Below are 12,886 nucleotides of genomic sequence, written 5' to 3'. Positions count from 1 at the left end.
TTGTCGATGTCGTTCAATTTAAGGCTGAAATTCTTCTTGTAATTTGATTTTTCGCTAGTTCATATTAAATGTTATAATAGTGAATTGGCTCAAATTAAAGTTCGAATCTCAGGAATATTGGTCTAAAGCGTAATAAGCGTATGTCAATCACTCCAATTCGAGTCAAATGTCTATCCAATTGCTGCTTTCATTTCAGATCGAAGAGCTTCACACAAGCATGTACAATGCACTCCGAAGGAACAAACCAGAATTCGTGCAACTTTTACTTGAGAACGGAGTGGTCATGAGATATTTCTTAACAACTACGAAACTCGAAGACTTGTATCAATACGTAAGCATGACGTGAATTTGTTACAGTATTTCAATTTCAAAAATTTTCTCTTTCTACACTTTATAAAATTTCACCCATGAGAATTTATTTTTTGAATTGATTTTATTATAGCGCTTGAGGGAAGAAAACAGTGTTTCAAGACGGCTGTTCAACCTTGTTATGGTATGTTTAAGAGTTACGTATTTCTCCAGTCCAAGTTTTATGAATTGTACAGAATATCCACTGACTCCTGTTTCCCTACAGTCTTGACTCGATTTCCACAAATAGGCTGTTGAAAGGAAATTAGATCCCAAAATGTTTTTAAAACTTTTTCTATTCTGATGACAGTGACGGCTGGTAGGATAACAAAGTTAGTTGTTTGGTATTTTCAGAACAAAAGCAGTGGTTCAGCGAAGATGCACCACGTAGATTTAGTGTTGAAGAAATTGTGCAAGGGAATCAACATAAGAAGTGATGAATACAGACATCATACCATTGCTAACGAGGTACTGAATATGGTTTAGAAATGGATCCCCCACCATGCTTTAATATGGACATTATCAAATTACGCATGATCACGAACCTGCCTGATCTCTTTGGGTACAAAGGGATAAGAGGGCCTTCAATAAAACATGAAATTCGATCATTCTGGCGATGTCTTAGATCCATCAAGTAAATGATATGTTTGTAATTTGTTTTAATTGGTGACCAGTTTAAAATTCATAATGTTGGTTTCTCTTAAAACAATGAGAATTTCTTCGATTGAATTCAATTTCAGATTGTGATGATTCGTGAGAAGCCAGACATTCGTGATCCGGTGAACGAGTTGTTCATTTGGGCAGTACTTTGCAACCTCAAATCCATGACCATGATGCTATGGAAACATGGCGATGAATCCATGGCTAAAGCGTTGGTTGGGCGGCGCCTCTTCATGGCTATTCGTGACATTGCCATGAAGTTTCAAAAACAAGACGATATTATTCAAGAGCTGGAAAGCCAAGCAGAGTAAGATGTGTAATATATTAAGCTGCTTTATTTTTACTTGTCAATTAGCTTGTTATTTTCTGCCGATGCTTTTAAAGAAAAGACGAAAACTCTTTAAACTCGTAGAACGGAGTCGTTTATAATCGTGTAATACAGTAGTGCGTTTGTTATATGATAATACGATAACTATTACGGGATAACATCAGTTTAATCTGAATTAGCCGTCTAGCACGCTGGACTGTCGTTTCTCAACATGGCGAACGGTCGATATTTTTCAACAAAATTGAAGCAGTTAATCAAATTGTAGCCTTTTCTCAAGCAACGAAAATGGAATGAGAAGAAACAAGTGTTGCGCTCATAGAGCTCACATTGACCTTTCAACACGAATAAAGACGATATTAGCACATATTTTTGAAAATACTTTTGATCATGGTTTTAGAAAGTTTGGTCAACTAGCCATCGACTTGCTGAATGAGGCTTTTCAACTGAATGAGAAGACGGCAGGAGACTTGGTGACGTGTAACTTGGTCAATTGGGGGAATCAAACATGTTTGAGCCTTGGTGTTTTGTCACACTTACTTGGTTTCGTTGCTCACCCGTGCGTTCAAAGTCTGTTGAATGAGAAATGGACTGATGCTTTGCAGTTCACTGGCTCACCTTTCAAACAGGTCTGAACAATTTGAATTATTCAATAAATATACATGAGCAGATATTTGTGTTGTTTTAAAGCATTTTCGTTACAGGAATTCTTCTTGATATCTCTCGGAAGTTTCAGTGCAATCTGTGAGCGACATTTTCTCATCTGATAAGTGTGTTTCCGCCTAAGTGTTCTAGGCTTCTCGTCTGAGGATAATATGTATTGATATTAATATCGGGCAATGTATTTCCAAAACTGATATTTAGATACGGTGTTTTTAAGACGGTGGCGTGACTTCAAAGGCGGAACTTTCTAAGATAGTAATGCATAGAGTTGTCAATAACTTATCTTATATTCTACCATTTTCAGGTCTTGGTAGGCTTGTTATGTCCTCTTTACGTGATGCGATTGAACTTCAAATCACTGAAAGAATACAAATTGATCTTGTTGACCGAGACAGAGTTCAAGCAAGTGGAAGATGAAGAGCAAACGAGGGAACAAGAAATTGAACAAATCAAAACTGAAACAAGACGAAAACAAAGCAAAAATTCTCTAAAAAGGTATTTATCGTTCTATAAATGCTATTCTCTCAATATGTGCTCTCGCGTGGTTTGTATTCCGTGGAGGGGGTTTCACTTCGCATTAAAAGTTTCCCTTGGCCAGGTACCATCATCTTTCATACGGGAAAGTATATCATGCATTTTAGGTGGGGTACGTACCCAAGAATATACTGTCCTCCGACGGGAACATTTTTTTGCGTAAATTGGAGAGCAGCCCTGACTCCTCACGAAAAGAATTCGAGGAAGCATACTTTCATTTTTTAATGATCAAATCCAATCTTTCGGCAGTGCGCAAATAGTACATGAAGATTCCTTGGAGTTGGTTTCTTTCGACAGTCCAAATCGTTCCTTCGAAATGACATCAAACGAACGTGTGATCGAAGAGACTTTTGAAATGCCATGGTACATGAAATATCCAAAGTTCTTTCAAGCACCTGTCACCAAATTTGTTGCTAATTTCGTAAGTTGAAGTATGCATTAATGTAGTACAAATTACATCACCCAATATGAAATCAAAATGGTAGAGTAAATTTCACAATTTTGACTTCTTATGGATATTATATCGTAAAAGAATCCAAGCGCGACCACTTGTCGTTGCTATAGATACCATGTTCTCAAGAAAATCAATTTGTTTCGAAACATCTGGCCCTAGTGATAATTCATTATGTAATCTTCTTTGATATCCACAATATATCTTTTGTAGATTGCGTATTTGTTCTTCCTCGGACTCTTCATGTTTGTGGTCACAACGGAACTAAATAAAGAACCCTACACAACAGAATGGATTCTCGTCATCATGGTTGCCTCCTACACTATGGAAGAAATAAGACAGGTTTGTAACCATCTTAATCATATTTTTGAATAGTATAAGTATAGTATAATCTCGTTTAATCTGATTAGAACTTTGATTCGTCTACCGTCTACTTTTTACATTCATGGAATATGTATTGTTTGATTTAACTACTATGACCAGCTTTGCAAATGACTTGTATCTAAATCTATTTTAAATAACCACTAAGCGTAATTTCGCGAATTTAACTTTCGCAAATTTAACTTTCGCGAATTTTAGAATGTTATTTGATTTTGCAGGCAAAAAACCGATAAAAATGCCCAAAAACTGAAAACTGAGTACAAAATAGCAAAAAAGTGTACTTTTCGCTGAAAATGTAATTTCTTACTTGGCAGAAACTTTTGCGAAAAGGGCAAAAATCGTGAAAGTTTCTACCCTTAAAGTAACATCTCATTTACATAGATCGCAGAATCGGATGCACAGACATTTCGCCACAAAATTCAAATGTGGTCAGTCAGTTATTGGAACTTATGTGACGCTCTGGCTATCCTTCTCTTCTTTACTGCACTTGTATTGAGATTGCACGGTAGGGAGACATTGTTGCTCGGTCACGTCTTGTATGCTGTGGATATCATATTTTGGATCCTGAGAATCTTGGACATGTTTGGCGTAAACAAACACATTGGTCCTTATGTCGTCATGATTGGTAAAATGGTAATGGTTTTCTCGCAAGTTTTTCGAGACTTTCCAAATCGAATCTAATTGTAACAAGTAAAATCTTCACAGAGATTGGAAAACGTTCACAATTTGGAACCGTTATCGTGTCTACCAAGTGGCCAAATATAGTTAACCCCGAAACTTATTTCGAAAGAGATTCTCACAGTGATTTAACGCAATGACCAGTCATTGTCAGATAATTGACGATATTTGACCGTTTAAGTTGAACCCAATCTCATTTCGGCATTAGTTCTGATAGTTTTACTGTTAGAAATGGTACTTAAGGTAAGTGTCTGCACGACGGCAGCTTAGAACACGTGCTTGAGCTGTTTACTTTACTCAAATCGATGTGTGTTTTCCCTCCGATATTATTATCTATTTTCATTCCGTAGACAATTGACTTGGTGAACTTCCTTTTCGTGTTGGTGGTGTTCACTTTAGCATACGGTGTGTCACGGTACGCCATTTTGAATCCGTACACGAAACGATCATGGAGCACGTTGTACAAGTTGGTGATGATACCTTACTTTCAAATCTATGGTGAATTGTTCCTGGAATATCCACAAGAAGACCCAAGTGAGATTTTATCTCGGAAATGCATTTTGTACTTTGTTATAAATGAAAAATTGCAATTGATTGCCTATTTCGATCGGATTAAATTTCGCGAGGTCAAAAATTTGCGAAATTTTGGACTTATTTTCGCGAATCAACAGTTCGAAAAATTTCTCGTGGGTTTAATTTCGCGAATCAGCTAAAAATTATTTTAAATTAGCTCTACTGGATACTTTAACTTTTGTCTAAAAAAGCAAATTTAAAAACTTTTAGTCGGAAAAAACTGAATTTCGAAATTTTGCGAGTTTGCAATCTCACACGATTGTTCGAATTTTATTTTCGCGGAAAAGGCAAAAATTCGCGAAAATTAACCCGATTTAAGTATTTTTTTCTTATTTCAGACAAGACGATATTTGAGACACCGACACACAACCACGAATACATACAAGTAGTAGCAGCAATCATCATGGCTATCTACCTACTGGTGGCTAATGTTCTTCTCATCAATCTCTTGATCGCTATTTTTAAGTAAGCTTGCCATCTATTAGAATTGTTCGTGTAATTTAATAAGTGGATAGTTAGGGTCTTTTTTCATACCACTCTTCTTTAACCTTAGAATAATCCCGCTTCAAACTCGAAAAGAAGAAAACAAGCCAAATTGGAAGTTCAATCACTCGGCAAGAAAAACTTCCGTACTCTATCGGAGGTTAAAACTGATGTTGGTTAGTTGTCTCGGTGCAGACTATAAATATTTTCACCCTTTTCTTCCAGTAACACCTACACACAAGTACAAGCCAACTCGAACGAGATCTGGAAATTCCAACGCTACCGGTTGATACAAGAGTATTCTGCTCGTTCCGCATTCTTTCCACCTCTTTCCATCATCGTCCACGTGTATCTCTTCTTTCGTTGGTTGTTCAATCGAAGCTTCTCCAGTGCTGCGAGAGGGAAACACGCTGATCGAAGATTAAGTAAGAAGATCGATTGAGATGACTAACTTATAATTTATTAATCGTCTGAATCAGAAGGTCTCTCGACGTGATCTTGCAATTCAAAAGTAAAGCTTTATTCTCCAAAACTACAATACTTCAACATTATTTATATCACTTGATTAAATTCTTACCGGGAATTTTTACCCTTATGTGTGTTGAAATACTGCGTTCATGTCGATCCCAAAATTTCGTAATTTACTTTTATCCATTCCAGAGAAATTCTTGAACAAGGACGATCTTCATGATGTCATATTATTTGAAGAAAAATGTTTAGCGAGCTATTTGAGACGTCAAAACTCCATTTATTCAGCGTCCAATGAAGAGAAACTTCGTATTATCAATGACAGGTAGAACCGTTAACCAAAACAATGTATTAAGAATTACATGTTGAAGTCTTAAATACGTGCAAATATTAAATGCTCTAGGGAAAGAGTTCCATAAGCTATAGGGTCAACCCGAAAGACGTAGTTTCAACACGGATTCAATCACGTACCTCTTCCAGGCAAACTTTTCACTCTTATTCTGAATTTTTTAAACTTTCATTTATTTTTGTTTCTATTGAATTGAATCTAAAGATTGGACGGTGTATCCAAAGTAGCAGAGCGTTACATTATCGATTCAACGACCACCAACCAAGGTAACTCCACACACCTCAACAACCTCAAAGAACGAATGGACAACTTGGAGGAAATTATGCGTACGATGATGGTCAAATTAACTGATGTTCACTCCACATTGCATTATGGGAATGCACCATCCACGATGCATCATTCCAATGTTTCTAGGCGACCGTCTTCTCAACCACCAAATCAACAAAATAACTATCACCGTTCAATTTCTGAATTCCACACTTTGGGTGGAGGGGGAGCCGCTTTTCATCCACCCACAGCACCTTGCTCACTACCTGTGGGCGTAAATGGAGACCGCCGCTCTTCAGCCACAAGCCTGAACCTGCCTTCTACACCGACCGGGGGCACCTACCCAAACCGCAGAGCTGACAGGTCGAGTTTTGTTCGACGAGCAGCTCATAATTTCAAAAGACCCTCCTTAAAAGCAAGACCAAGTGCATCTAGAGCTGCTTCTAACCAACGACAAGATTCACCCAGCAAAAAAGGAAGTTTTTCACGAGCAATATCTATGGATGAAAGTGCAAGCTTCGAAAAGGTATGATAATGTTGCCATAGTGGCAATACTTACTCATTATCTAGTATTCATCCTTACAGATTTATGGAAGAACTTTCATCATTTTAATACCAGCCTTCTTTTTTTGACCTACCTCCGGGTACCCCGGTGGAAATCCTTTAAATTAACCCATGTTCGTTCGTTCGTTCGTTCGTCTGTTACCAGCTTTTCTCGGGATTGGCTCATTACGTTTTTTGGCACAATGATGCAAAATGATGATTCCTAAAAAGTGACGGGGCCCGATTTCTATCCTTAGTTTTTTCTGATTTTTTTCAGAAAGATGCGTATTCGCAATGCTCAAAACATGGCCGAGTTCGATTTTTGAGAAAAAAAATTTTCCGGTTGAAAATGTCGGAAATCGCCGTTTTTGCAGATTTTCATTGGATTTTTTCCTTATATTTCTATGTTTTTCACACAAAAACAATTAATGATAACAATGCTCACCATCAAGCATGATTCAATTGTCAATAAAACCAACCCTTCCCTCTCCCCCCATCTATAATCAATGATGAATTTATTGCGTAATGCATTTTCGCTAAACGCTATATTTTCTGACTGATTTTTTTTCATTTTTCTCCTCGCATTGCTATCTAACTTTCATCATCAGGTAGGTCCATTCAGCATCTAGCTTGTTCTATTTTCAGAGATCATCTACTAGAAGGCGCACTTTATCGGATGTCAATCGGCCGGAAGTCAAAATCAATGACCACGTGCAAATCTTATCGCCCATCATCTCAGAGATCCGTCCTCGAGATTTTGAAGCCTCCAATCCTATGATTTCTAAAGGTAAAACTAAAGAAAACATTCCAGAATTTCACCACAAATAGATAAAAAGAGATCAACATGGAAGTAGGGCATTCTTAATTTTGCTTACTGCTCTCGTTCTTACACATAGGTGACCCATCTGAGCGACAAAGACAGGGTTCACATCCAACATTGCAGCGAACACAAGAAGTTGTGGAAGATGATGAGAATGATGACATCATATACACAGGTACGTTTCTCCCGGTGAAAGAAGGAAAGGGTAAATTTTAGACTGCTGATTGTCTGTTTTATATATCTTCCTATGCCAACTGTTGTTTGAAGAAATCGTACGAAACCCATTCACCACGTGGAAACAAAGGACTTCAATGTTCCACATTTTGACATGTTTGTTTTGAGCGTAAAAAGTCCAACCAGTTCCAACCACTGACCTTTATATATCCCTGGATAAAGTTAAATCCGCCATCTCTGATCTCATCTCATCACTTTCAAAAAAAATATCCGACCAAAGTTTGCTTAGCCGGGAGAAAGAAACGTTGTCCAGGGATATGTAAAGGTCAGTGCTTCCAGCTTGCTCTGAAACAAACTTCCTTCTTTATCTTAAATTTTAGGGGATGAAGGTTTTTTCGTAGAAGGATACGAAGAATATAATGATGAAGATTTGATGATCCCTGAAGAAATTCCCAACATTTTATCTCGGTGTCCCTCCTATCCTTTCTCTGATGTCCAAAGAGAGTTTGTTCCTGATATCAAAGTTCCCTGGAATGTAAGTGGTTTATTTTATTATATTACTCATGTCAAGATTGGTAACTCCAACTTGTTAAATCCTATAAAGGTTTCTTTACATCTTCTCTTCACTTGACGAATAGAAGGGAACCACAAGTTACACCATGACTAAAATGTATAAGGGAATGGTGCTAGCTTGTGCTACTGGAATCATATTTTCACATAAATACGAATGAAAAGTTAGATTATTGGAGAATTCAACATCGTTGTTCTTTTGTAGATACCGATGGATGACTATTCACCACCTTCTTATACTTCACCAACTGTCTCAAGTTATTTACCCTGGGTTGACCCCGATCCACAGTAAGTATGTCCTGGGCAGGGTTTGATATGGGTCGAAGAAAGCAAGCTCAGGGGGTGCATTCTTTGTTCTAGTGTCCAAATTTATTCAGAAAATGTAGGTTAATCCACTGGAGATATTATAGTTATAGAATATAATGCGATATCAAATGCTTGATACGTATACTAGTGAATTCGTGTTATGTATTTTACTTCACTTTGTCTCAGGAGCGACAAATTCAGGAAGATCGGGTTCAATATGAGTGAACGAAAAAGTTGTTGTGGAACGTATGAGCTGAATGGTGACGGTGTACCAAGGTAGGTGTCCTGCTTCACCTTGTTTGTGTTCTTTAGTGTATAGTAAGACGTTCTTTTCTACGAGCTTGTGACGTCAAAAAAAAACTTGAAAGATTCTTTGGTACATGAATTTTAAGCTTTTATTTCAAAGGGAATCACAGTGGTGTCAAAACTGCGTTTCACCACTCGGACATGAATGAAGTTCACTGCTTTCGGAAAATATACATGTTCTAATGTCTTGGACACAGTTTTATATACCCCTCTATTATTATTGAGTTATTTTTTCCTACGCTTCTATTTAAAAAAGTACTTTCATCACTTTCAGGAATCCAGTTGGACGAACGGGTTTGGAAGGTCGTGGATTGCTTTGTCATTATGGACCCAATCATTTGCAGTTTGCACTCATTACTAGGTAAAGTGTTGTTTGTGATTGATGAATTTTCATTACTAGGTATGAAGGGATGCATTCCACCTTGTGATATGGTTTTTCAACTGGTGATGGATTTGAACCTAAGAGATTAAAAAATGTCTTTTATTCGTAAACCATACACATGAACCTTTTTCCTAAGTCTGTTTCTTCGTGAAAATTTACTTATAGATGGAAGAAGAATATGGACGGGATGGGATACCCAAGCCAATTAGAATTGTTGGTTATCGTTCAAAAGAATTCCAAACTGAGCTTGCCTAATGTAAGTAAATTCATTATTCACTTATTTCTGCATGCACAAATTATCTTATTTCACTCTCTAATGCAAGAAACGGTGTCTTCATATTTTTTGGACCTACCTGGAGGTAGGGTATGTTCGTCCGTTCGTTAGTTCGTTACCAACTTTTCTCGAGATTGGGTCATTAGTTTTTCCTGATTTTTGGCACAAAGATGCAAAATGGTAATGCCCAAAATGTGAGGGAGCCCGATTTTCGAAAAAAATTCATTTCCGGCCGAAAATGCCGGAAATATGCCGAAAAAAAACGTTTTTTTGGCATTTTCTCAAGATTTCATCATTAGTTTTTTCTGATTTTTTGCACAAAGATGCGTATTAGCAATGCCCAAAACTTATCCGAGTCCGATTTTTGAGAATAAATCTTTTCCGGTCAAAAATGCCGGAAATACGCCGGAAATCGCCGTTTTAGCCGATTTAGAATTTTGCGACCAGAACTTTCTATTTATTTTTTCCCTACAACCGCCTTCCCTGTCCCCCCATCATCAATCAATGAGGAATTATTTGCGTTAGGTTATGCATTTTCGCTAAACGCTATGTTTTCTGACTGATTTTTTTCATTTTTCTCCTCGTATTGCTATTTAACTTTCATCATCAGGTAGCTCCATTCAGAATCTAGCTTGTTCTTGATCTTTCCAACACAGGGTCCGGAAGTGTTGAACAATTCGATGTCACCAGAACTACTCCGTTTCTTTTCCAAAACCACTTTGATCAGTAAAGGTGTGGACATTTCCACTTGTGATAGTGTGTGGATCGGACTGAACAAAATCATCGATAAAAGAGAAAAGGTATGTAAATGTTAAAAATTCTGATCCTCATCAAAATACTGGCAAAATAGCCCATTCTCTACTACTATTTGGATAATCCTTAACATCAGCAACTTTTATATGTGTTTTATGTGTTAGATAGTAATAATATAGCAGAAGAACTTTATTTCTCTCCACTATGAGAACCAATAAATTCTGGTGTTCTGGTAATTGATAATGGATTTTCCATAATGCAAGGGTTGCTAAGAGCCATTGCCCAGATAGTAATTTAGGAATTTAGCTGTATCCCTGTTTAACAGACTAGAATTGCTAGTTTTTATCAGCTCAGCCAAACATATTTTGTTTATGTAAGATACTTTTATCACCCCTTCTTTCATACGAATATTCTGTAAGTCTCACAGTGAAGTGATGCAATTTTTGATCTCTTTACACGAACAAGATATGGGAAGGTTACATGGACGATCGTCGCAACACAGACCATGCATGGATAGAAGCAACCGTATTTAATTATCACGATCCCGATGGAAACATCATTTCACAATTCATATCTGAGGTAATCATAATTACTAGGTAGAAGCTCATCAATCTTTTAATCAAACGCCTTGCAATTTAAATGAAAAGTCTTATGTTTGGTACCCGTCGGAGATGTCGAGTATTGGCAGGGTTCACATGAACTGTTTAAAAAATAGTATTGTAATTTGTTTCTTTACAAAATAGGGGGCCTCTTTTGGCCCGGTGAACGGCAAAGGTGAACGGTCCAAGGCGGCATGAAAAAAGTACATATTCACGCTAACCAATATACTGGTCTTGATAAGAATTCGCCGTCCTAGAATCTAGAATTCGCCGGAGTTAAACTTTTTATTTGCCAGAAATGAAATGAATCAAAACCCTTGAAAGTATAAATTTAAAACGCTTATTTTTCGGATCAAAAATTCAATAGCCCTAATCTTCCCATTTCCCTTCAAGCCACCAAGTGACGAAGAAGCAGCGAAGAGCTCAAAGAAGATGTATCAATGGAAAGATGTCTGTATCGATCCACGTCTGTTGGTCGATGGCCATTGTTATGGTGAAGCTACTGTCATGGAGTGGCTTGATATCTTGATCCAAAATAAAGAACCTTCTCTTAGGTGATCATTCGATAGATAAGTTAGACTGTTTCGTTGTTTGCCCAGGTGGAGTGTTACAAAACAAGGGTACGTCAAATAATGTGGTATATCGAGTAGCGTTAGTAAGATTACCGAGCAACTTGGATTGGGCTTTTCCAGAAAAAACCGTGCGCCTCCTGTTGAGGAGGTCCAACCTTTTGTGACCTACCCCCTTGGAATTCCAGGCAATTTTAGAATCATACCCCTCTGGAATTCCGAATTTTTACAAATTTTCAATTATTACCCCCTTGGAATTCCGCTTATTTTTGACGGATTTTCCTCTACCCTTATGGAATTCCACTGCATTTCAAACCTTACCCCCTTGGAACGGAAATGGACCTCCTCAACAGGGGGTGCAAGATTTTTTTCTGGAAAAGCCCATTGTATATTTTAGATACCGAATTTCATTTTCAATCTAAAGCTTTTCGACCAAGTTTGAACTTTTTATTGAAAAACATTAATATTTTCCAAAAGAATTTCAAAGTTGGGAGGACTCGAAAAATACACCTGCCATAAATTCAGAATTTTGAATAACCCATCCTTTGGGCTTCATCATTAGGCAGCAATTGAAACTTATTTTTAAACACTTATATTGCTTACACTGTATTAAATTTAAAGTTTAATTTGGTTTTACGTTTTTCATTTTTTTACTCAAATTTTTTACTTTTTTAGCTGATCCTTCAGATATTGTTAATTACGAGAATTGTGAGATAATTTTTAATACATTTTATTTATTTTAGATGCATCACTTTACTAATTTTTATTGATTTTACACATCAACTTTGTAAATATTCAAAATTTTTAATCAGTTATTTTTTTATTCAAATGGGTATATTTTAAAAAGAAACGTTCTGGATATTAAAGTTTTATCATTGAGTGGCTATTTACTGTATTATTGTTTGGTCATCCTTTTAATAAAACTCTTGGGTTACATTTTACTACATTTACACCACCATCTTTAGGAAATAATCAACAAAACAGAAAGTAATTAATGCATTGGTTTGCACTGGTGACCTTGTCATCACCACTAGTAATGAGTAAAACTTGATGAATGAGATTGTGATTGAATGGAGTCTGAAGGTTGAGGTGACTTGCGACGTGTCCAACTGTCTGTACAGTGCAACCCAATAGCGCTCGTTTAGGGGTACTCATTTATACATCAATAGAAGCCCTTTCCGATGTAAATTGACGAAATTGTTGTGTTTGAATTCAATTTTACACCTTAAAAAAGTAATGACCCAAAACATGGTTCAATACTAAAGAAAATTGATTACGATGTATTCAGGTCTTCCAGACAAGGAACATTTTTAACATGAATTTCTGGTGTTTCGTGAAGGTCTAACTGTCAAAGTGAGAATTCTACAGGTCTTGTGATACGTTGCTGATTTCACTGGAAACTGGAGAAAG

At 36.9% G+C, this 12,886-nt stretch overlaps 1 protein-coding gene across 4 annotated transcripts in view; it reads left to right on the top strand.

Moving 5' to 3' along the window:
* The window catches only part of LOC136800685 (transient receptor potential cation channel subfamily M member-like 2), a 248,439-nt gene extending 236,411 nt beyond the window's left edge, over positions 1-12,028 (top strand). For all 4 annotated transcript variants that reach the window (XM_067057341.1, XM_067057340.1, XM_067057344.1 and 1 more), the window contains exons 11-34: positions 197-331; positions 443-493; positions 703-816; positions 1,089-1,315; positions 1,734-1,962; positions 2,301-2,491; positions 2,780-2,951; positions 3,195-3,323; positions 3,744-3,995; positions 4,391-4,574; positions 4,952-5,078; positions 5,322-5,521; positions 5,757-5,889; positions 6,118-6,706; positions 7,369-7,510; positions 7,620-7,718; positions 8,098-8,252; positions 8,493-8,575; positions 8,780-8,869; positions 9,174-9,260; positions 9,447-9,537; positions 10,212-10,355; positions 10,774-10,887; positions 11,301-12,028. In XM_067057341.1, the coding sequence (XP_066913442.1) occupies positions 197-331; positions 443-493; positions 703-816; positions 1,089-1,315; positions 1,734-1,962; positions 2,301-2,491; positions 2,780-2,951; positions 3,195-3,323; positions 3,744-3,995; positions 4,391-4,574; positions 4,952-5,078; positions 5,322-5,521; positions 5,757-5,889; positions 6,118-6,706; positions 7,369-7,510; positions 7,620-7,718; positions 8,098-8,252; positions 8,493-8,575; positions 8,780-8,869; positions 9,174-9,260; positions 9,447-9,537; positions 10,212-10,355; positions 10,774-10,887; positions 11,301-11,465 (3,903 nt within the window). In that variant the 3' untranslated portion in view covers positions 11,466-12,028. The remainder of the gene's footprint in view (positions 1-196; positions 332-442; positions 494-702; positions 817-1,088; positions 1,316-1,733; positions 1,963-2,300; positions 2,492-2,779; positions 2,952-3,194; positions 3,324-3,743; positions 3,996-4,390; positions 4,575-4,951; positions 5,079-5,321; positions 5,522-5,756; positions 5,890-6,117; positions 6,707-7,368; positions 7,511-7,619; positions 7,719-8,097; positions 8,253-8,492; positions 8,576-8,779; positions 8,870-9,173; positions 9,261-9,446; positions 9,538-10,211; positions 10,356-10,773; positions 10,888-11,300) is intronic.
* The last annotated feature ends 858 nt before the right edge of the window (positions 12,029-12,886 follow it).

This window comes from Clytia hemisphaerica, unplaced genomic scaffold (assembly GCF_902728285.1).
Source record: "Clytia hemisphaerica strain Z4C2 unplaced genomic scaffold, Clytia hemisphaerica genome assembly, whole genome shotgun sequence".
Lineage (NCBI taxonomy): Eukaryota > Metazoa > Cnidaria > Hydrozoa > Leptothecata > Clytiidae > Clytia > Clytia hemisphaerica.
This window is presented reverse-complemented; position numbering and strand designations above follow the sequence as displayed.